This window comes from Ahaetulla prasina, chromosome 1 (assembly GCF_028640845.1).
Source record: "Ahaetulla prasina isolate Xishuangbanna chromosome 1, ASM2864084v1, whole genome shotgun sequence".
NCBI classification, from domain to species: Eukaryota; Metazoa; Chordata; class Lepidosauria; order Squamata; family Colubridae; genus Ahaetulla; species Ahaetulla prasina.
The window spans coordinates 245,715,742-245,741,193 of record NC_080539.1 but is presented as its reverse complement, the minus strand read 5'-3'; the positions used below and the strand labels follow the sequence as shown (position 1 = coordinate 245,741,193).

General features: G+C 37.5%; 1 protein-coding gene across 1 annotated transcript in view; it reads right to left on the bottom strand.

Annotated features, from left to right (window-relative positions):
• Window positions 1-25,452, bottom strand: part of MYLK (myosin light chain kinase) — a 207,630-nt gene that overhangs the window by 109,088 nt on the left and 73,090 nt on the right. The window contains exons 6-11 of the mRNA XM_058195197.1: window positions 24,751-24,916; window positions 22,620-22,656; window positions 19,238-19,815; window positions 17,126-17,329; window positions 15,952-16,086; window positions 8,696-8,848 (exon numbers count right to left, since the gene is read on the bottom strand). Of these exons, the coding sequence (XP_058051180.1) occupies window positions 8,696-8,848; window positions 15,952-16,086; window positions 17,126-17,329; window positions 19,238-19,815; window positions 22,620-22,656; window positions 24,751-24,916 (1,273 nt within the window). The remainder of the gene's footprint in view (window positions 1-8,695; window positions 8,849-15,951; window positions 16,087-17,125; window positions 17,330-19,237; window positions 19,816-22,619; window positions 22,657-24,750; window positions 24,917-25,452) is intronic.

Here is a 25,452-nt window from a genome sequence, read left to right as displayed (position 1 = left end):
ATTATACTAAGTTATATTCTAGAGATGTGATTAATGATAAAGATATAGATAGATATTTACAGGACCACGGTATCTTAGAAATTACAGTAGATCAAAGGGAAGAGTTGAATCAATTAATTTCTTCAGAGGAAATAGTGTTTGCAATTAAGCAGCTTAAAGCGAATAAAGCACCAGGTACAGATGGCCTGACAACTACTTATTATAAAAATTTACAAAATGAGATGATTGTACCACTTAAGGAGTTATTTAACAGAATACAAAGGGGAGGAGAAGCTCCTCCTTCATGGAGGACAGCTTTTATCTCATTAATACCTAAAGAAGATCGAGATGGTGTTAAACCAGAGAATTATAGGCCAATATCGCTTTTAAATACTGATTATAAGATATTTGCTAAGATATTAGCGAATAGATTGATGCCACTGATGAATCAATTAATTCATAATGATCAATCAGGATTTATTAAGGGGAGACAGATGAGATATAATATGAGACAAATTGTAAATCTACTTGAATACTTGGAAAGAAACAGCCAGGTCTCAGCAGCATTCTTTTTTTTGGATGCGGAAAAAGCTTTTGATAGATTGGATTGGCAGTTTTTGTTTAAAGTAATAGAAAAAATGCAATTTGGGGATTATTTTATTCAAGCAATTAAGGCTATATATCAAAAGCAAACAGCTCAAATAATAGTAAATGGTGGATTAACAGAATCTTTCAAGATTGAGAAAGGGACTAGACAAGGATGTCCCTTGTCACCATTATTATTCATTCTAACTTTGGAAATATTATTGAGTAAGATACGTGGTTTAGATCGAATAAAAGGAATTAGAATTAAAAATCAAGATTATAAATTAAGAGCGTTTGCAGATGATTTGGTTGTTTCTTTATCTCAACCAATACATTCAGCTGTATATTTGATGGAGACAATTGATCAGTATAGTAAGGTATCTGGGTTTAAAGTGAATCAACAGAAGACAAAATGATAATTAAAAATATGAATACACATCAGAGGCAAGAATTAGAAAGAATAACTGGATATGAAGTAGTTAAAAAGGTTAAATACTTAGGAGTATACATTACAGCATCGAATGTAAAATTATATAAAAATAATTATGAGGTATTGTGGGGAAAAGTAATTAAAGAAATGGAGAAATGGAAGAAGTTACAATTATCATTGTTGGGAAGAGTGGCAGCTATAAAAATGAATGTTTTGCCTAGATTTTTATTTTTGTTTCAAATGATTCCAATATTGAAGAAAGATGCAAATTTACAAGAATGGCAAAAGGATTAATAATTTTGTATGGAAGGGTAAAAACCGAGGATAAAGTTAAAAATAATGCAAGATGTTAGGAAAGAGGGGTTTAAAATGCCTAACTTGAAATTGTACTATGATGCAGTTGTTTTAACTTTAATTTCTGATTGGATTAATTTAACAGAGGAAAGGATTTTGAATATAGAAGGTTATGGTTTGTTATATGGATGGCATGCATATGTAATATATGACAAGAAAATTGATAAGACATTTAAGAATAATATGGTCAGAAGTGCTTTGTTGAGGATTTGGAAAAAATATCAATATAAGTTAGATGGAAAGATACCAATATGGACCATCCCCAGACATATGATAGAGAATATAAATATATTACAAAAAATGGAGGTTATCACTTACAAAGAGCTTTTGACTATGGAAAAAGGGGAATTACAGTTAAAATCTAGAGAAAAGATGGGGGAAGAAGGGAAAAATTATACATGGTTCCAATATGGACAATTACAAGCTAGATGGAAAATAGATCAGAAAATTGGTATAAGGCAAAGTGATGATAATTTGGTAAAACAAATAAAAGATCAAGGTCAACAGCATATAAAGAGATTATATAATGTATTGGTTGAAATTGATTCAGAAATGGAGTTGGTTAAAGATTGTATGGTAAAATGGGCACAAAATTTTCAACAACCTATAATGTTAGAAACATGGGAAAAAATTTGGGTGAGGAATGTTAAATTCACGCAAGCACAAAATTTAAGAGAAAATTTTATAAAATGTTTTATAGATGGCATTTAGATCCTAAAAAACTGTCATGTATGTATCCAAATGTGAAAGCAAAATGTTGGAGATGTGATTGTGAGGATGCTACCTATTATCATATATGGTGGACTTGCAAAAAAGTTAAAGCCTTTTGGATTAAAATATGGTGGATTATGCAGAACATTTTGAAAAAGAAGATCAAGTTTGTTCCACAGTTCTTTTTATTAGGAATAATTCCAGATTGCACTGTTATAGAGACAAAACTGATTTTGAATTTAATAACTGCTGCAAGACTATTGATTGCACAATATTGGAAGAAAGAAGATTTACCTACAATTGGAGAATGGATTAGTAAAGTATCAAATTAAGCAGAAATGGCATAAATATCAGCCTACTTGAAAGATTGTACACAAGAAAAATATATTTTGGAATGGAGGAAGTGGATTGATTATATTCAAAATAAGTATCAGATTAAAAAATATCAATTAGTTTTTGAGTGAAGTTAGGAATTGCTATGTATTAGTTTAAGAAAGAAGGGAATTGATAGTGTGATGGTGTGAAATGGAATATGTTTTATGTTATATTTTAGATTATGTTTGTTAGTTACAATACCCTGTATTCTGTTCTGGGAAGTCTCGGGGAATGGGGGAGGGAAGACTATAAATTGATTGGTTGCCATTGTGCAGGAATAATGGTAGAAATAAACAAGTTGGAATGGTGTAAAGTCGGGACTGCTCGGTAACCACTCCCGAAGGGAAAGGGTAAGGAAAGAGGAGTAAAGAAGGAAGAAAGTAGGTAGGTAGGTGGGTAGGTAGGAAAGAAGGAGGAGAAGAAAGGATAGGAGGAGAAGAAGAAGGAGAAGATAGAGGTTAGAAAGGATGGTAGTGAGAAGTGGGAAAGAGGTGGGAAGTAGGAAAGCGAGGAGAAGATGGTGGGAAAGTTGAAGAAGGATGAGAAGGAAGAAAGGATTAAGGAGGGGTGGCGGTCGAGCAGCCCTGATTGAGTATAATTTGAGTATAGGATTGATTGTTGGATAAGTGATTGTATTGTACACTGGTCAAATTGTGGGAATTATTATGGAAAATAAAAATTTTGATTTAAAAAAAAAAGAAATATAAAAAAAAGAAAAAAGAAAAAGAAAAATAAGATAGGATGCTCACATTGGTAAAAACTGGTGAATTCCAAGATGCCCTGGTGGAGATAGGGAAATCCCTATGACAAATCATCCAAATATTTATGAGATGCAAATAAAACTTCTGTTTGATACTAATAAAGTTTCTCATCAAACACTTTTGAGTAAATTTAGGTGATAAGGGATACAAAAGTTGCCTTTTTATGGACTAGTAACTGACCAAAAAACAAAACAAAAAAGAAAGCTAAATGGAAATAATTGGGACATTTTCTCAATGATGTAAGAAGTGGAGGACCTCAGGCATCTGTGTTGGGGCTGGTGCTTTTTAATGATAAGTCAGGATAAATGATCTTGACTTAGACTGAGTTTCAAAGTTTGCAGATGATACTAAACAATTCTGGATGATAAAAAAAAAAGGGGGGGCTCCAGAAACATATTTTGACAAGCTCCAGAAACATATTTTTAAAAATGGCTGATTAGAGAATCCAGGGGCAAATCTGACTGCGTTTAAGAAAGAGAGAGGCATACTGGGACACCTATAACTTTGTGTATATACTGATGGGATCTGAGCAATCCATCAACCATCCTAGAAAAAGACATTAAGAGCCTACTGCATAGCTCAGTAAAGATGGCAACTCTGTAAAGCAGCTATAAAAACATAAAAGCAAAATCAATGCTAAGGAACATTAGAATAATTAAAATAAAAATGCCAAAATTATTATGCTCTTATATAGATCTATGATACATCTGCAATTTGATTTATGCAGAATGGTTTATGTCTATATAATTGAAGAGGAATATAGTGGAACAAATAAAATTGCACAGAACAATAAAAATTATTGGTGACCTAGAAATTAATAACCACAAGATATATAATGGGCATTAACATGAATGCCTTTAAAAGTCCAGGAAAACCCCATTGGTCTCTGTGAAAAACAAAATGGAGAGCCAAAGTGGTACAGTAAGTAAGGTATTGAATTAGGATCAAGGAGATCAAGTTCAAATCCATTCTCAGTCATGGAAGATTACTGAACTTGACGCCAGACATTCACTCTCAGCCCAATCTACTTAATAAAGGAAATGCTACAACTGCTGCCGGAATAGACTAAGTGTAACCTGTAAAGTGAAGCGAAATAAAATGGAACACACTACAACACAACACAACCTAGCTCAATAATGGTAAGAGGGATCTTGGAGTCCTAGTGCACAGTCCCTTAAATATGAGCTAGAAGTTATTAAATTGCTGCAGCTACCAAAAAGCCAATACATCCTAGGCTGCATTAACAGAAGGATAGAATCAGGATCACGTGAAACGTTAATACCACTTTAAAATGCCTTGGTAAGACCACATTTGAAATACTGCATCCAGTTTGCTTGCCACAATATAAAAAAGAGGCTGAGGCTTTAGAAACAGTGCAGAGAAGAGCAACAAAGATGATTAGGGGACTGGAGGCTAAAACATATGAAGAACGATTGCAGGAACTGGGTATGTCTAGTTTAATGAAAAGAAGGATTGGGGTGGACATGATAGTAGTGATCCAATAATTAAGGGGCTGCCACAAAGAAGAGGGGGGTCAAACTATTCTCCAAAGCACCTGAAAGCAGAAGCAATGGATAGAATCTAATCAAGGAGAGAACCAGCCTAGAATTAAGGAAAAAATTTCTGACAGTGAGAACAATTAATCAGTGGAAGGACTTGTGCCACTGTGCACCAAACTTTTAAGAGATTGGACAACCAATACTCTGAAATGGTATAGAGTTTCCAGCCTGAGCAGGAGGTTGGACTAAGAGACATTCAAAGTCCCTTCCAACTCTGTTATTCTGTTATAGATAATGCTGGACTAAGCTGGGCTTTCATCTGATTAAACAAGGCTGTTCTTATATTAAAAAGAAGAAATCCTGGGTTCCAGGTCATTTTAAAACATACCTATACCAAATGTAGTATACATACCATACACACGGTTTCCTATTTTTGTTCAGCAGATAAACTCTAGGGATGTGCAAAATGTTCCATGCACAGAGCAACCAGCTTGGGGCATAGCTTTGAAATACGCATGTTGGGCAATGAGGAAGGAGAAAAATGTGAGGCCCTGAGAGGAAAAGGTTAAAAAGAGGTAGAGAAAGGACGATGAGAGCAAAGCAGGAGGAGGGGCAAGCAAATTGTCTACATTTGCCATGTCTGAATTCAAAAACAGCAGGTCTGGGAGAAAGAAAGGCACTGGAAAGATCAGCTGGTGTACAAGCCATGCAGAAGAGGAAAGGAATGAAGAGCAAGGTGTCCTCTCCTTGTCCTATTCATCCTGCAAGGCTTCTCTGGAGCTTTTTTCTGTCAAAACTCAGAATAACCAAACTGTTTCAGGTCTGGGCTGTGCTAGATTGCAACCTACCTAGAACAATATGGCCAAATACTGAGCCTCAATGCGTTTCTTTCAGGCACAGAGACCAACACATTTTTCCTTTTCAGTTCAGATCTGTGAAAGGTACATTCCTTAGCCTGTGTAAAGTCTACGTTTGGCAAAGCAACACCCAGCAGTTCCCAGGGTAGAGAAGACTATTATCTAAATATGTCTGAACTGCCCAATATCACCAAATGAAGGGATCCATTAACTCAGAAAGGCAGAACAAAAAAGACTAGTCTTTGGATTACAGATCTGTATAAAGACTGTGATTTCTTTACACTTAAAAAGAGCAAATATCTATACGTATCTGGCATAATTCTTGACCACAACAGAGAATTTAATTTGGTTGTGCCATACCTGAGAGTCTTCCACCCATTCCTGAATAAGGTTTTAAATATCTGAAGACTGGAGATTTACTGCCAAGCTCTGATACTAAGCTTGACAGCTGGGGAGCCACATAGTAGAAAACCTGAGGGGGGAGGTCTTCAAAAGGGACTCCCCTGCTAATCTAAGTAATGGAAAGATTAGCGGAAGAGACAATCCTTCTGATTATAAGGACCTAAAACTATTTACAATGTTGAAGGTCAATGCCATCACCTTAAATTGAGCCCAAGAGTCAATAATCAGCCAGTACCAGTCTTTTAGAATAAGCTTCACGTGATCCCTGTACTCCAGTTAAGCAGCCTGGAATTTTCCACTAATGGCATTTTCCAGATATTTTTCAAGTCTAACCCCACATAAATTGCACTGCAGTAATAAAGACGGCATGCGGCCATTGCTAAATTTGACCAGCACAGAAAATATTGCAGCTGGTACTTCCAACAAATATGATGCACTTTACCGGTGCCTCTGCAAATCTAATAGCAGTTGGAGGTCAAGGAACAATCTTCAACTGCAAACCTATCTTGCAGGAGAACAGGCTCTTGATTCAAAAGAGGCTTCGTTTCTCTCCTTAAGAACCTATTTTCCTCAACAGCACCTTCTTCTCTAGAAGACAAGCTTAACAGACATGTAATGTAGGGAGGATTTTATTTGCAGGAGTAGCAAATCAGCAACAGGGAATGCTCCACATTCAAGATATTTCTATATCCAGTTGACAGAACATCTTCTTTTGGGCTGGTAATATGCTTTCAGTTTTCAAATCTGATCACATAATCCAGTGGAATTTATAAAGACATACTTGCCCCTCTTTTTTAAAATGTAATTTTCCATTTGCTATACAAGCTGCTTACATACAATAATCTTTTTACAAGACGGTTAATGTGAAAATCTATTGGTTGGGTTTGATATTCCTTGTTTTCTTCAATGATGTATTTTTAAGGGAAAAGCTCCAAAGGATTTCTGAAGAAATGTTGTGTGTGGGTCCACTTTAAAGCCATTTAGTGCCAGGTAACCTTCTTCAAATTATTTGCTTCATCATAATCTATTTGTTTGGAGAGCACAACCTAGAAAATCCAGAACTGTTGGATTTTAATTCCTGTCAGCCCCAGCCAGCATGACTGATGAAAGGGGTTGATGCAAGTTGAAATCCGAAACTTCTAGAGGACATTGAATTGTTTATCCATGCTAGTTTGCACCAGTTAAATAAGTAGTTTGTAGACTGGAGGGTTGAAGGTATTTTTGTTGTTCTAGAACAGGAGGGACAAACTGGTGGCCCGCAGGCCGGATGCATCATGCACAGGCCATGCCCACCCCAGCTCCGCAAAGGCAAAAACAATGTGATACGTCATGTGATGCAATTGAGTTTGACACCCATATTCTGGAACCTTTAGTAGCTTGGAGTAGTACAGCAAAGAAATGAAATTTTGTATTCTCTACAGAGAAATAGCAGTTGATTGTCTAATGACATTTCCTAACAATTCTGTGTTTTGAGCACTGCAGAATGAGATTAGTAATACAGAGGATTTGCAAAGATGGTGCTATAGGCCAGTGGTCACCAACCAGTGGTCCATGGAGCACTGGTGGTCCGTGAGAAAATTTTGGTGGTCCACAAAAAAATTACTTGCATTTTTTATATTGCACTAAATACTATTTATCTTTTTTATAAAATCATATTTTTTATAAAATCATCTTTTTTATAAAATCAGTGGTCCGTGGAATTTAAAATTATGAATTTAGTGGTCCCTGAGGTCTGAAAGGTTGACGACCCCTGCTATAGGCAACACAAATGTCTTTAAACACAACACTATAACTCTCTTTTATTTTGTTTTATTTTATTTTGCTAAAGTAAACCCCTGTTTTGTTCTGTTTCTTCGCTGGAGCTATGTAGGGAATGTAGATTCATTCAGAAGAGCAATGGATACTTGGAATCATAATTAAAATAGTTTGAGAGTATGTTATTTTGCAAAACTGTTGAAGCTAAGCGGATTTCTGCCTAGATTGAATCTGGATGGAAGACTGCTTGAAGATTAAGATAAATCTGAAATTAAAAACCCAGTGTCAGCCCACAGAATATAGGAATTTTAAAAGTGGAGTAATGAAGAAACTAATTAGTTCAGTTTTCTCACCTGGAGGCAATTCATAGTTCCTCAAATTATCATTCTTATCTCTATCTCTTCTCTATTCTAATTTATCTTTGCAGAATAGACTTCTTCAACAGACAGACTTGTATATGTTGGAGTTACAGCTTTCAAAATCCCTTGCCAACATTGTCAAAAGCTGACCAGAAATTTGGAAATTTACAGTTCCAAAATAACTGATGCACATCAGACTGAGGAATTTTGCTGTAGAATTAATCAACATTGGAACCAGAATAGTAGTACAGAAGGAAATAATTTCAATTGGAGACAACTGCACTTTACCATAATTTACTGAAACATAACTCATTAATGTTTTTCCAAATCAATTGAAAGATATCATGCTACTAAGTAAAGGTCAAACACATGGGCAGGGTTTTTTAAAAGCAGCGGGATGCATAAAACTCCTCAGAAACTCAAATATGCCTCTTAGTGGATAAGTAGATTAAGACATAAGAAGATATATCTGTCAAAGATACAAGATCAGTTAATCAATGACCACTGATGGTATCTCCACTGAATAAAAGGCACAATTAAAAAAAACCATCAACAAAGAAAAAATAATTAAAGTTTTCAGTTCAGTCCTCAAAGGATAGATCAGCTGGGCATTTATCTTCATAATTACCTTTAACAGTAACCTGAGCACAGCAGGAAGCTTTTCCAGCAGCATTTTCTGCCAGACAAGTATATACTCCATCATCTTCTGGTAAAGCATCTTGAATAGTCAATTTTGCAATTCCATCTTCAAAGTCAGAACACACATACTGAATTGGTTGATCTACAGAAAACAGAAGGAAAACAAAGAAATTTGCTGAAGTTCCCAGTTTGCACCCACAAAAGTATAATGGAAGAGTTTTCCTCAAATATGGTCCCTTTTCAACTAAACCTGTATTATGCACAATCGTTCACCATTTGATAAAGCATTTACGACAGCCCAGCAATAAATTATTGTGGACACTTATAAACTAGATGAGCAGATTTAAAAACAAAAAAGCACTATGATTTTATACATACATCAAACTCTTTGGCAAGTGCCTAAAACTGAAAGTAATTCTTTCCAAGAATGGTTCTTATTGTCTCTTTAACACAATTTATTGAGAAAAAAAGGATGATATTACAAGAACTCTAGCAAATGACTACTTCCCATTTAGAACCAATGTGACAGAATGAGAATTTAAACACTGTCTGCCATCTGTCACATAATCTCCCAGACATACCATCAATACTTGCAGCTGATAACTTGAGGATGGAAAAGAGCTGGGAAAATCAGAAAAGGCTTCTATACAGAACAGGGACAAATAATTAAAAGGCTAAAGACAAAAAAGGCTAATAAGACAAAATGGGAATAAGTAATTTTAGAAAGAAGACAAAGAATTTTCTGGATGATTCAAGAGCACTGAAGATAAATCAGCATGGATATCTCTGTGTGAAAAAAGAAGACATGGTATGATGGTAAAAGAGACATGTGATCCAGCATAGATGCCCAGAGAGGGAGAAAAGGATCCAAAGTCTAAGACAAAATTCAAAATGCCAGCTATGAGAGATTGCCAGTTAAGTTTTAACTGAAGCCCTTGATTAACTCTATAGGGAATTTAGTAATGGCTATGTTGATAGCAATAGCCTAAAATAGGCACATACAGTATAGTAATTTTAGGAAAAGCAATGCTTTTCCAGGGAATGACAGAACTAATATTGGAATGGTAAAGCAAGTAGGTAAAGGTAAAGGTTCCCCTCGCACATAAGTGCTAGTTGTTGCCGACTCAAAGGGGCGGTGCTCATCTCCGTTTCAAAGCCAAAGAGCCAGCGCTGTCCGAAGACGTCTCCGTGTTCATGTGGCCGGCATGACTCAATGCCAAAGGTGCACGGAACCTTTGTTACCTTCCCACCAAAGGGGGTCCCTATTTTTTCTACTTGCATTTTTACGTGCTTTCGAAACTGCTAGGTTGGCAGAAGCTGGGACAAGTAACGGGAGCTCACCCCATTACACGGCAGCACTAGGGATTCGAACCACTGAGCTGCCGACTTTCGATTGACAAGCTCAACGTCCTAGCCCCTGAGCCACCGCGTCCCTATTTTTTATATTTTTATATTTGGCAAGTAGGCCAAATATCAGTTTGATACATTCTATTCTTCTAAAGTAAAAAGCCGCGAACGTTGAGAGATTGGTCTTTTGGCTTTAGTTGATCATCATTTTAAGTTAATCTAGAGAAAGTAAATTTTTATACCTTTAAAATTGTATGACTAGACAAATTTTGCCTCATAATATATATTTGGAGAGAGACCTGATTTTCTAATAGGCTTTCTGTAATGTGATGGGAAGCGGGTATCTTGAGTGATAATAGATAATTTTGTAGCTGTAATGATCTCATGAATCTTTATCAGTCTGGAAATCATTTATTTCAGCAGATATAGATACAAAATGCCAATACAAAGTAAAATCTAATTTAATTTGAAAATTCAAAACAACAGCAACCCTTTCCTTCATGCAGGGAGCCATCTTTGCTTCACAGCAACTTTGAAAAGTCAATTCATTAGGTAACAAACTGCCTATTTTTCCAACAACAACAACAACAACAACAGCCCTCTGAACTTGGCTGAAAGAAAGTGACTGGCCTGAAATCACCCAACCTAAGAAAAACCTATACATATTTCTGTTCAATTTCTGTTTGTATTTGATCAGTTTAACAGAATCTTTGATAGAACTTTCCTTTCTTTAAAAAAGTTTCAGCAAGAGAGAAAGAGAAAAAGAAAGAGAAAGAGAAAGAAAGAAAGAATTAGAAAAAAGGCAAAGCTGGGAGTGTAGGAAAAGAGTAACTTCAGACCTTCTTTGCTAGATGCAGATATAAAGTATAGTAACCTCTTACTCTAAGATTAACAATAGTACATAGTATTTCTATAATCATAAATAGTTCTAATTGTCAAATCCTAAAATTAGAGTTTCCTTTCAGTTTCAAACAAAAAATCCAAACATGATCTCCATCAGAGGTGGGTTTCAGCAGGTTCTGATCAGTTCTGGAGAACTGGTAGCGAAAATTTTGAGTATTTCGGAGAATCTGTAGTAAAAATTCTGACTGGCCCCACCCCCATCTATTCTCTGCCTCCCAAGTCCCAGCTGATCAGGAGGAAATGGGGATTTTGCAGTAACCTTCCCCTGAATTGGGGAGGGAATGGAGATTTTACAGTATCCTTCCCCTTCCCACTAAGCTACACCACAGAACTGGTAGTAAAAATTTTTGAAACCCACCACTGGTCTCCATGTAGAAAAAAAGTCTTTTCTATAACCAAAGTAGTCATTTTCAACATCTCAGCCAGTTCCATTAGCTACTTTGATACAATTTTCCTAAGGAATTTCTTGAGCTGAAAACACGAAGGGATGATTCTTTCTTTCCATAAACCCTCAACTTGGTTAACAAATTGTTCTGCATGCTGTTTTTATTATTTGAAAATGTATATGGAATTATAAGCATAACTAAGGACATAGTGTAAAAATCAATTTACGTCAACATAATATTGACGTTATACATTGACGCATAACGTCAACATAACTGAAAGAATTTGAACAAGAAAGGTGCTTCTTCCACAAGTCATTTCACATCTACAAATCAATCTGGGATGTAAAATTGTTTCTTGAGATGTCAAGTTGTTGGTGGATGAGTGAGGATGTGTAATATGTTGGAGCGCCAAAAATTTGTGTGTGGATTTTTTTTTTTTTTGGTTACTGTTGCTGTGAACCACCCAGGTTTATGTTACATAAGATGGGGTGTTTGTGTGAGGGCTATATAAATAATTTAAATAAGTTAATAGATAATCTAAAAATTCTAATCTGTGACTAAATAAAATTTAATGCACAGAATTACATTAGCAATTTTATATATTTCCTTGAGTCTATTTTGACTATCCTTTTTTGTTGTCGTTGTTTCTTCAAGTTATTCTTGACGTCTGGCAACTATCTAACGGTTTTCTTGCCAAAACTTTTGGAAGTGGCTTGCCGCTGTCTTCTTACTATGGCTGAGAGACAGTAAAAGGTCAAAAGTCACCTAGATGGCTTCAAGCCTAAGGGAGGACTGGAACTCAGAATGATCCTGGTTTCCAGCCTGTAGTCTTTAACCACTTCACCAAACCAGGTCTCTAATTATATACAGGCCTCTATTAAAATCTATTCCTGCCTTTGGTTCCATGGATCCTTTGTTTATAGAATTCAAACCTGTAAAGGTATTTAGCATACTCTTACCTTATATACTTTTAATCTTGTTTCTTAAACTAGAATCTCTAACTCCGTGATGGCGAACCTATGGCACGCGTAGCCATATCAGTGGGCACACAAGCTCAGCTCTGGCACATATGCTCGCGCTGGTCAGATGATTTTCGGGCCTTCTGGGCCCACCAGAAGTAGGGAAACAGGCTGTTTCCTGCCTTCCTAGGGCCTCGGGGTGGTGGTGGGGAAGGCCGGTTTTTCTCTCTTACCTGGCTCCAGACCCTCTCTAGGAGTCAGGGGGGCAAAAACGGCCTTCCCCCCCCCACCCGAGGCCGAAAATGGCCTGTGCCAACTTCTGGAATAGTAGAATAGAATAATCGCAATAGTACATAGTAGACTCCAACGAGGCCATGGAGGCTGGGGACAGCAAAAAATGGGCCTTCCGGTCCCACTGGAAGTTGACAAATGGGCCATTTTTGGCCTTCAGGGGACCTCCGGGGGGTTGGGGAAGGCCATTTCACCCCCCTGACTCCTAGAAAGGCTCTGGAGCCAGGTGAGAGAGAAAAATGGACCTACCGGGCCATCACATGCCAGGAGCGGGGGAGGGTGTCTCACGTGCATGCATGGGGGTGTGGGCACGTGCGCATGCGACCCCCCTGCCTCCCCCTCCTGGCACGCGATGGCAAAAAGGTTAGCCATCACTGCTCTAACAGACACTGTCTGGCCTAAGTTCAAAGAGATAGTTAAGTACTATCTGTGTACTATGGAATCTTCTTTAAAAACAACTCAAGGTTATTTGAGGCTTGAAAACCACTGGATCCATGTTTGACCCAATATGGAAGTATTCTAAATTTTAAATTCTAAACATCAAGTTACAGCCTGCCAACTGAACAATATTTTAACACAGTATTGTCCTGAGTTGCCACTTAGGCAATATACCACAATTAAACATGTTGGGTATTAGCAATCATGAACCAGGACTGTTTTTTTTTTTTTTGTTTTTGTTTACATTTATATCCCGCCCTTCTCCGAAGACTCAGGGCGGCTTACAGTGTATAAGGCAATAGTCTCATTCTATTTGTATATTTTTACAAAGTCAACTTATTGCCCCCCCAACAATCTGGGTCCTCATTTTACCTACCTTATAAAGGATGGAAGGCTGAGTCAACCTTGGGCCGGGCTCGAACCTGCAGTAATTGCAGGCTACTGTGTTCTTAATAACAGGCTTTACCAGCGTGAGCTAAACCGGCCCTAAACCGACTGCAATTCTCGCCTTTATTGGGTAATAGGAAACTATCCTTTCCTGCAGTATAATCATTTGCTGAATGTTAATAGATAGTTTGAATTCACAAGGATAGTGTGACTACCCAAATTGATTCTTAAATAAAATTGTCCTAAAAGGTATATGCAAGAAGCTGCATGAAAACTTAGTGTTTGGTTATAGTTTATAAACTAGACCAAGCCAGTACCAACTGATATATAAACAGCTCTGAATCATGATCAGAAGTGAGAGAGAGAGTTATTTGTGAGTGCTGTAACTTGGGAACAAAAGTAAGATGTTTATGCCTTGCAGATAAAACACTATGTCCCCTTCATAATTACAAATTCCTGACACTTCTATTAGGCAAAACCATCTTCTGTAGAACCAAAATTCAGGTTTTAAGTTCCAAAGCCCTAAATGGATTGACAGTTAATTTTTTTAAAGAAAAAACTGACTTTTCCTCCAGATCCTTTGAATGAACCCAATTCTTAATGTGCCATTAAAAATGCACATTCACATTGCAGGAAACAAAAGTCTGAGATGCACTGAAGCATATACAGGTTGTCCTCAATTTACAACCATAATTGCTCCAATTGTTCTCACCTCTGAATTTCATATATCCCTGCCATCTGTAAATCAGACTTTAAAAATGTATTTTGCTGATAATAAATGCAAAGCAACAACATAAAGTACAATAACATTTATATCATCTATACTGAAGTTTATAGTTTATATAGTAATCAATTCCTGTTGTTTCTATTAAAAATAGAGCAAGAACCAGAATTGCCTATGGAAGAGCAAAAAACTAAGCCATAGTCAATATGCATAAATCAGTAGGCGTACTTGGTCAATGGCTTAAAAGACACCAGAGAAGGTCTATACTACGGCAGTTCGAGTCCTAGCACCATGTGGCTCCCATCACTTGCCTCTGTGCCAAACTAACAGTTTGAAAGCATGTAAATGCAAGTAGATACAGAGGTGGGAAGGTAACAACATTCTGTGTTTCGGCGTATGCTTTGTGCTCCAGAGTGATGTCATGCTGCCCACAAGTCTTCAGACAGCACTGGCTCAATGCCTTAAAGAAATGGAGATGAGCAAAGTCCTCTGTGATTAGTGGAGTAAAACTGCAGGGACACCTTTACCTTTCTGCAAAGAATCAATGTGTATGGAGAGTTACCTGCAGGTAACCTCTAGCAGAAACTCCTGCTGAGTAAATGGCCTTGGAAGAGCAAGTACAAGTAATTCCCTAATTTTTCACTGTCATTCACAGAAACCCTGAAGATGAATCACACATGAAAGGTGATTCTCTTTCCTTACTTCAAGAGAATCCCATGCTCATGAATACTGAATGCTTAAGAATTACCATTTTTGACCTTCAGGAAAAAAATAAGAAGACTAGAAAAAGGTGGCACAAACCTCATCCGGTTGGTAAAAAGGTAAGCTTATCACTTGATGTCTATATTCAACTGCAATAAAGCCTATTCTTTGGAGCCAGGAGTATGAAATGCTGCCTTGTCACTAATGCTCCCTGCTGGACAGGTTTTAAAGACTAGCACAGCTGCTGCCTTTTCTCCCTTGTAGATTAGACTCCTCACAGAGGGGGAAAAAATTAATACGCAGGTAGTCCTGGTTTAGCAACCACAACCAGGACCAGCAACTCGGTTGTTAAGCAAAGCATTTGCTAAGTGAAAACTGAGACTGTGCTTAGGAACTTACTTCAGCTTTCCTTTGCTTTACAACTTGTAAAGGTTGTAAAATCAGTTTTTCACCACTGTTGTAATTGCAAATAGTCACTAAATAAGAAAGTTGTTGAATGAGGACTCCTTGTAATTGAGAATGTTAAGATAATGAAGGTAATTAATCTGTCCTGCTGAGTTGTTCAAAGCTGTTCTTAAGTTCATTGACAGATCAAAGAAAAGAACCTTTTAGTGCAGGGGTCTCCAACCTTGGCTACTTTAAGCCTGGAGGACTTCAATTTCCAGAATTCCCCAGCCAAAGTTGGAGACCCTTGTTTTAGTGAGTCTCAGAACCTGAAAACCATAGAGGAACACACAAAATCAATCAGTGGCCTGGGATGAAACTATTATGTGGCAAGTTTTATTTTACTTAAAATGTTGGTGAAACCAGACACTGTGGTTTGTAATAAATCATTTATGACTTAGTAGGAAATAAATATGGTGCTCTGATTGCAGTTAATTCAATAAATTCTGATTTAGCAAACCATGGTTTAGCGTGATACATAAACCCATATTTTATATGTTTCAGTCAAAAGACCAGGCACTGCAAAACTCTTCTCTCTGCTTGTTTATTCCAGATCATACATAAAAGTGAAATAAATTGTCCATTTGTAAAATGTGAGGACAAATTTAGATAATTTGGAACCCAGCTTCATGTGCATGGAAAAGTTTTCTGACCGTGACCTTACCGTTAAGGAGCCAGGTGATCTGAGGAACAGGTATCCCCTCAACTGAGCACCGAAGGGTAAAATCTTGCCCTTCACTCACATGGCAGGATTTCAAGACTCGGAGAAAATGGGGAGGTACCTCCTTCACTTTAGGCCCTACAGATCAAAGCAAAAGGCAGTTAATGAAACTCAGTGCTAACAGATATTCTCAGAATAAGATAGTCTAGACTAGTGGTCACCAACCAGTGGTCCATGGACCACTGGTGGTCAGCGAGAAAATTCTGGTGGTCCGTAGAAAAATTATTTGCATTTTTATATTGCACTAAATACTATTTATTTTTTTAAAAAAAATCATATTAGTAGTCTGCAGGATTGAAAACTTGTTTTACTAATGTGGCAGGAGCTTAGTGAACAAAATTAACCAAGTTTAGTTGCTTCTAGTCAAGAACTTCGGAAATTCCTATGAACTAAATTCGTTCTAAAAATGAGAATGCAAATTGATACCTATACATTATTTATCATTCATATTTCTAAATTCGCTTACTTCTTGGTGACTCTAGGCAGCACACAAATTTAACACCAGAGAAATAGAACAGCAGCAGAAAACCAAAAAGAAAGATAGTCATTGTACTGAAATAGATATAAAACATATCAGGAAAAAAAACCTCATATCTAGTTCAAAGCTTAGGGAAGAGTCAGGTCTAAAAGGATGTAGCGCTGGCATTATTTAATGTGTTTTATACTACCAATGGTAGTATAAAACTAGGGGGACGTGGTGGCTTAGTGACTAAAACGCTGAGCTTGTGGATCGAAAGGTCGGCAGTTCAGTGGTTTGAATCCCTAGTGCTGCGTAATGGGGTGCGTTCCCGTTATTTGTCCCAGATTCTGCCAACCTAGCAGTTCGAAAGCATGTAAAAATGCAAGTATAAAAAATAGGGACCACCTTTGGGGGGAAGGTAACAGCATTCCGTGTGCCTTTGATCATGGAGATGTCTTCGGACAGCGCTGGCTCTTTGGCTTTGAAACGGAGATGAGCACTGCCCCCTAGAGTCAGGAACGACTAGCACATATGTGCGAGGGGAACCTTTACCTTTTTATACTACCGGTACAAAAGGGAGTTTTCTCTTTCCAATGAAGAAACTATTACCTATCGAGACAGTCACCTAAGTATACTTTGCAACTAAAAGATGCTTACTTTTTACTGTTAATAGCCACCTGGTTGAAGCTTGTCCTGCAGGATTGAAAGCTTTGCAAGAGTAAAATCCACTGTCTTCCAGCTGAGTATTTTTCAGGCATAAACAATGGACTCCATCTTCTTCATAGATCAGGATGCCGTCTCCCATTTCCAGAAGGGCTCCTTCTTTGAACCATTCAACAGTTGCCTTGGGTTTCCCTGAAACTAGTTCATTACAGGTGGATTAAACATGGGGCAGGTGGTCTAAAGTTTACAATTTCACAACGTGTCTCAGTATCTTTCTTGGCTACCACCAATTTCTAGCTTTGCCATTTAATAAGTAACCATAATTTTGACACTGCTAAAAAGTTACTCAACTTTTCAAGATTAGATTTGTGTTGTTCATTTTTCACTGGTCCATGACCAAAATAAAATTTGGCCTGTCTAGATTATATTTTACAGTCAAAATTTACAGTCATAATCTTAGTTGCAAAACTATCATATGACATGCTGTTTGGAGAAAGTTGAATTTGAAATTTTTTTCCAATGAATAATCAAGGCAGAATATTTTCTTGGCTCATCCAATTAATCTTAATCAGCAGACTTAAAAAAGATTTTATTTAACTAGATCCAGAGGACAGTATTGCACAGATATATTTTCCAAATTTTCCTTCAGATTTTTTTAAAAAAATGAATGTAAATGAAAAAGCAATGTCACATTATTTTTCAGTTTTTAATTTTCAAAGTTAAAACAAACAATTACATTAAATCAAAATCCACTAGACCAGGGGTCTCCAACCTTGGTCCCTTTAAGACTTGTGGACTTCAACTCCCAGAGTTCCTCAGCCAGCTTTGCTGGCTGCGGGACTCTGGGAGCTGAAGTCCACAAGTCTTAAAGGGACCAAGGTTGGAGACCCCTGCGCTAGACTGTGCTTGAATTTAATTAAGAGAGCTAATGATATAAAAACATTGAACTCATTGTTCTAAATAGTTGAAAAATCTTCCTACTGGGAATTTGCCAACTCTGTCTAGCCAACATGTGGTAGCAGGGTATTTTTGAATGCTCTTCCATATTAAAGAAGAAGTACAACGTAACAGTAATTTTAAACCAACTCTGCTAATTCTCCTTAATTCCTATACAAGTAGTCCTTCAGTTACAACCACAATTGAGCCCAAAATTTCTGTTGTTAAGTGAGACATTTGTTAAGCGAGTTTTGCCCCATTTTGCCACCTTTCTTGCCTCAGTTGTTAAATGAATCAGTGCAGTTGGCAAGTTAGTAACCCGGTTATTAAGTGAATTTGGCTTCTCTATTGACTTTGCTTGTCAGGAGGTCCCAAAAGGTGATCACATGACCCTGAGACACTGCAACTGTCATAAATATGAACCGGTTGCCAAGTGTCTGAATTTTGATCACATGATCATGATGCTGCTGCAAAGGATGTAACTGTGAAAAATGGTCATAAGTCACTATTTTCATTGACACTGTAACTGAACGGTCACTAAATGAACTGTTGTAAGTGGAGGACTACTTGTATTCTCTTTAGAACATGCAAAGGCTGTAATGCACATGATTCTCCCTGTGAAGTGTAAAGTAGTACAATCCATTCTATTCTATTCCCTCATGCTTCTGCATACATACCCACCTGTTACTAATATATCTTTTGGCTTTCATTATCAAATTCTAAAGCTGAAAGCAGGAGTGTTACCTAGCCAGTTTGACCTGTGTGATCTGACTGTAACCTTTTTTTCAGCTCTTCCATCGGTTTCCTCCAGAGCGGGCAGTATGTTGGGCATCAGAGCTGAACTTGTACACCATTCTGGGCAGACTAAGTACTATGCCTCTTGCACTTCATCTACTTTTTGCGGAAGACTAAGCCTCATGATGGGAGGTAGTAATGTTGTACTATAGAAACTAATCACACTTACCTTATAGTTATAGTAAGTGCAGTTATTTGTCTATGCTTGAGGGAAACAAGAGGCCAACCCACATTGTCCATGTTACGTAAAAGCTTTGGCTGGAAACATCTCAACCCTTGTCAATTGGGGTGCGGGGGGGGGAACCCTTTGATATCCGTGATGAGCTGCCCATCCATTTTCTGTTTAAAAACATCCCAGAAAGGAATCATTCTCACCTCTGCTTCTAAATGTAACCACTTCTCCTTCTAATGCTTCTTGGCTTTGAGGCCGACACTCAAATTGTGGAGGGATTCTCTGAATCTTTATTTCTGCTGCACTCTTCTTTAACCCAACATGATTTTCCAATTCTTCAGAGGTCAGATTATCTGGCTTGGTAGACAAAGCAGCCTGCCAATCTGCTACCAGTAATTGCTTTGTTTTTTCTCCATTAACTTCCTGTTCAGAGGAAACTGCCTTCAAATCTGCCTTTGGTCCGGGCTGTATTTTCACAGAGCGAAGAGTTATAGTGCTTGATGTTTTCTGCAGAACCTGTTGGCCTTTCTTATCTTCTTTAGCTGGCTCTCTGCTGGGTTCCTTCACTTGTTGCATCTGAGTCTCTCTGGCTTCTTTGGGTGAGGCAAGGTGAATTTCTCTCTTCACCAATGGCCTTTCTTTGGATTCTAACAAAAGCTCAGCAGTAGTTGATTTGAGGTCTTTAACTATCCCATTGCTAGTGGGTTTTCTGATCTCTGAGGTTTCAATAGCTTTGGTAATAATGGTGGGTTTTGTAGAGGCACTGGGTTTTACTGATGTGCTAAAGGGAAAATATTTTCTTAAGCCAAGAGAACAATTTGTAAAAGTACGTTTATTTCTTAAAAACCACTTGCTTAATGTGTGAATGTTGATTTTAGGCAGATCATTTGATTTCTGTTCCATGACGTTGTTTCACATCAAATGTGTATAATATTTTATGTAAAAGGAACAGAACTGCATTTTGACATGCTACTTCTGTATAAACAAAACAACTGTGGATGAGGCAAGCCACTCTTTATAAGACCAAAGCATATATTATGAGGCAAACCAAGTAAAAATCCCACATTTATTTTTCAGTAACTTCAGTAAAAATAATTTCAATATTTATTTATTAGATTTTTATTTTATTACAAGGCTTGAAACATTCAGTTCCATTGTTAAGTTTAATGGGCAAGGTATTTTAGAAATAGGAACAGAAAGCTCTATGGGAGCATACCATATATATATATGTTTTCTGAGGTTTTCACGGGTGTTTGTATATAGGTCTTTGGTTGTTCGGGTTTTCTCCCATGTAAAATTGGAAGTGTCTTGGCGACGTTTCGACGAAGTCTCATTCGTCATCTTCAGGCTTCAGCTTCGTGCTTCTGGAAGCAATGTGTGATCGCAGCTGTTTCTTCCTTTTAACTGCTAGTGGGGATTTGAACTGATTGGGTGGGAGCTTGGCTGTGCTCTGATTGGATGGGGGGGTTTTGTGCTCTGATTGGATGGGGGTGTGTCCTGTGTTGGTGGGGGCTTGTTTGTGCTCAGTTTAGTCTGTGTTGCAGGGGGATTTGAGCTGGTGAGCTGCATAGCTGTTGTTTGGCTTTGTGGTCGTGCTACATCTTCATAGTGGGTGTCAGTCTGCTGCATGTATGGATTGGAGGGGTTTGAAATGGCTAATGTTGCAGCTGCGGTCTGGCTTCTGGTCCTTGGTCGTGCTTCATGATCAGTGTGGGTTTGGGTCTGCTTTCTGGGTGGATGTGCGGTGGTGACATCCTGTGTGGACCTCGTGAGTGTGGGTCTGGTGTCATTCCTCGTGTTAGGGACTCGTTTGTCAATAAGGGCGGGTTTCCAAATGGCTGGTAGGCGGGAGGTGTCATCTCGTTTGTTCATGCTGTGAGGGCGTTTTTCTATCTCAATGGCTTCTCTGATTATTCTGTTGTTAAAGTGTTCAGTTTTGGCGATAGTTCTGGTCCTGAAGATGACGAATGAGACTTCGTCGAAACGTCGCCAAGACACTTCCAATTTTACACGGGAGAAAACCCGAACAACCAAAGACCTATATACAAATACCTGTGAAAACCTCAGAAAACATATATATATATATATTTACTTACCAGTGTTCCCTAAATTTCAGATATGATTGCAGAGGTATCACATCATCCTGTGCCATGTATTCTATGGCAGTCACTTTAAATTTTAAAACAAGTGTTGCTGGACCATCTTGGCAATGTAGCAACTGTCCAAGATCCCTTAGATAACCGCTCATCAATATTTCATCAGCCAGTTGGCAGCTCTTGCAAATGTCTAGCCCTCTCAGAGGGGTCTATGACAATTTGCCACAGCCAACTCACCATAGCCAAGTGCCACAGCCAAATCACTGCAGGACAACTCACCATGGACAACTTGCCACAGGACAACTCACTGCAGGACAAGAGTTACACTAATATCAAAGAAATGGTGGAATAGAATCATTCAAGAAAGGATGCAAAAGGAGGGGCAAAATGAAATATGAGTGGCAAAAAGTAAAATATTTTTTATTTATTTAAATAATTAAATAGAATTGTTAAATTGTCCCATAGCAAGTTGGCTTGGTGAGTTGGCTGCAGCGAGTTGGCTATGGCAAGTTGTCCCATTCGGCTCTCAGAGAGGTCACTGTTAACATTCCCTTCTGTTTCTCTGCAGTTAGGGAATAGGACCTCAGGTACTCCAAGCAAGTAATGTCTTGTACAATTCAGATCCGTCATATTTAGACAAGAGCAAGACAGCCAAACAGAGCACATTTTACTCAACTTCACCTATCCATTCTAGTTTCAAAGCTGGACTGTGCACACTTCAAAAATGACTAGGAGCAAGAATTATGAACTTTGCACCAAAGTGAGCATAGCACCTCTTATCTATTCATCAAGAATGTGTATTTAGTAGACTTCTCTATAAGCTTGGAAAATGCTGGTGCTTTCAGAATCAGGGTTGGTTTTTTTGGGTTTTTTTTTTTTTTTGGTGCTTTAATGCTGCAGCTTTTTTCAGGCTTCCAAGAAAGCTTTTGTGAAAAACAGAGAAGTGGCATGTCTGTTTTAGGTCTGAAACACTACTTCTGAACCATGCCTATAGCTCTATTCCAAATGTATGGCCGAATGGTTCACAGTTGGGGTCAGTTCCCTCATTGCAAAGTTTAAAAGATTTTAAAAAGAACCAGAATCTCAGAAGTCAATTAAACCATAACATCTCAGTTTTCTCAGTAGAGGTCTTAACAGATTGGCTCACTTCTATTTTTTTATTATTACCGTCTTTACATTTTTTTTCTTAGGACTATGATATTGGGCAAAATCACACTTGAAAGAGATATAATCTGTTACATGCCTTTTTTAGTACTACTAATTATAGTCCCCAACCGTGTAAAAGTTGAAATGCTCTATTACAGGAGCCCCTCTAAAACCATATGTCATGTTTGGCTATTGAAGATTCAATGACATAAATAATTTACTGTCATACAGTAGGTAAACTGAAGGCTTAAACAATAATAAATAATAACATTTAATTTATTATCTGTGTAGTTTTTAAACGGTAAAAACCAAGATAAAGGAAGAAGGAATAGAAAATACATACCAAAGAGGTTGAGAAAATGCATCCCTTTTTAGAGAACCTGAAATGATAAAAGATAAAACTTAATATTTCAAGCTAAAGTACAAATTGCAGTTTGCTTTAAGATAAAACTATATTTCTTGATCCTTGGTCTCATGTCCCTGAACATAGATATCTGCAGGGAAGGAGAAAACAGGTCAAATGACAGCACTTGTGTGACAAGGTTGGCAAATGACAGCTTTAACACAAGTACAAAATAGCAGCATTTGTATATTGGCAAAATCATATACACACAATCATTTTGGTACCATTACAATTTATAGCAGATGTAGTTTCCAGCAGTTTATCCAAAGGATAAACTTAAGAAATATGGATGATAAAAGTATTTCTGTTATATCTTCCTTCCCTCCCTCGTGAAATAATGAAAAAAGGAATATTGATTACTTTGAACTATGGATTATATTGCAATAATGAATAACACCATGAAGTTCAGGCAGAACCTATCATTTGATCCTGAGTGAAATAAAGACTGATGGCATTCTTGAGGCCATGACCAGAAAACAGAAGTTCATGTGATTTAGGCATTTGATGTGATCAAATCAAGGCTAGACAAAGCAATTATATTTGGCAAGGTTCAGGTGTACAGAAGAATGGGAAGATGATCAATAAGACAGATGAATGAGATCAGGGAACAGAATGAAATATCCTTGAAAAGTGTTACCATGATAAAAATGGCAAGAATTTCTTGAAAACAACACAATAGCCACTAATTAAATTATTGGCATATAACTAACTAGAGAAGGAAATCAAGTGTCTCTGTAGATATATGTTATTTTATTTGATGTACTTTGGCCTTCTGTAATGCACTTTGCTTAGCTGCTGCCTTTCATCCTTAATCTCCTTGGCAAGGAACTACCTTCTGATCAGATTTGAGAAGCTCAAACTCACATGAGTTAATGATTCAAACCTTTTATGATTACAAAATAAATATTCTGATCTTTTTATTCCTATCACAGATTGGTCTACTCTTGCCTTTTGGCTTTTGCATCTTTCTGATCCAATTTTACTAATCAGTGCTCAATTAGTTTACAGTCTGTAAAAGAAAAGATATTAGAAGGGAGTGGGATTTGCTCTCGTTTTATATACTAATGGTGTTGATCTTGGTAATTCCTTGATTAGGCTGTTGTTTATTTTTAGCTTGTTGTCTGATTATGTAGCACCAGCTTCAGGAATTAATTATGAAGTTAATAGGATGACATTGGGCCATTTTTACACCGTTAGGGTCAGTGGTGGGTTTCAAATTTTTTTACTAACAATTCTGTGGGTGTGGCTTGGTGGGCATGGCACGGATTGGTGGGCATGGCTTGGTGGGCATGGCAGGGGAAGGATACTGTAAAATCTCCATTCCCACCCCACTCCAGGGGAAGGATACTGTAAAATCTCCATTCCCTCCCCAATCCAGGGGAAAGTTACTGGAAAATCCCCATTTCTTCCCGATCAGCTAGGACTTGGGAGGCAGAGAATAGATGGGGGCAGGGCCAGTCAGAATTTTTATTACCGGTTCTCCGAACTACTCAAAATTTCCGCTACCGGTTCTCCAGAACTGGTCAGAACCTGCTGAAACCCACCTCTGGTTAGGGTGAGGATTAATGGAAAACCATACTCTCTTATGAATCCTAACTCGTTTAAGTATGAGTTAGTTTACAGGAGTAGAAGCAATAAAAGAATGATATCATCATAATCATTCTAATCTTCACCACCAATTTCACTCACAAGATGTCTTCAATTTTTAAATGTGACTTGGAGGAAGAGAAAGGAGCCTGGATTTCACTATAATCTGTTTCTAATAAAATAAAATGCAACTTTAAAAAAAATTAAACCTGACCTGTAAGTTTGGACCATGATTTAGGAGTCACTCTGAAAAAAAACAGGAGGATGGAAAGTTTTGAAGAATAAAAGAAGAACTGGCCCAACTCTTGGAAATTTAGTTGCCATGTTTGCATTTTTTTTCCTTTTAGTCCAGGGGTCTCCAACCTTGGCAACTTTAAGCCTGGAGGACTTCAACTCCCAGAATTCCCCATTCTGGGAGTTGAAGTCCTCCAGGCTTAAAGTTGCCAAGGTTGGAGACCCTTGTTTTAGTCTGTTTTGACCATACCTTGAACCATGAGTTCTGCAGTCACAGAAGCCTTCCCAGCATTATTCATCAAGGTACAAGTGTAAATTCCAGCATCAGCCAGCTGAACATTTTGGATTTCCAAAAATTGGATGCCTGCTTTCTCATACATATTAAAACGATCATTTTTCTGCACCTGAATTTCATCCTGCATGCATGAAGAAATAAAATAACATGTCTAGATGTATTCATGAAAAGAGAAAAAATATATTTAATTTCATGCTTTATTATTTTCTTTATTTCACAATGCAGTGCTTTCCTTGGCATGTTCATATAATGTTAAAATACTCCTCAAAAATAAACCACTCTATTGTATACCAGAAACAAAGTAATACTCAAAATATGAGCATTATACAGTTAGTTTCTTTAAGCCAGGTCAGGATCTTCTATTTTTATTTGAATAAAGAGTTGTCTGAGCATGACATCCTTGAAGGTAACTTTTAGCTGTATACTTGTCTTAGCTTTTTCTGTTGAGCTTCTCAACATTAAAGCAGGCAGTGAAAAAATATTTAATAAAGTGGGCCAAAACTGTAGTTATAATATACAGATGGAACAATGGAAATATGTGGTTGAAAGGACTGAAATTTACATAACATTATAATGTTAAATATAATTTTTGTAAAATGAGGTACCTCTGGTGTATGTCAACAGAGAGGTTGCTTAGAATATTTAAAGGCAATTCAA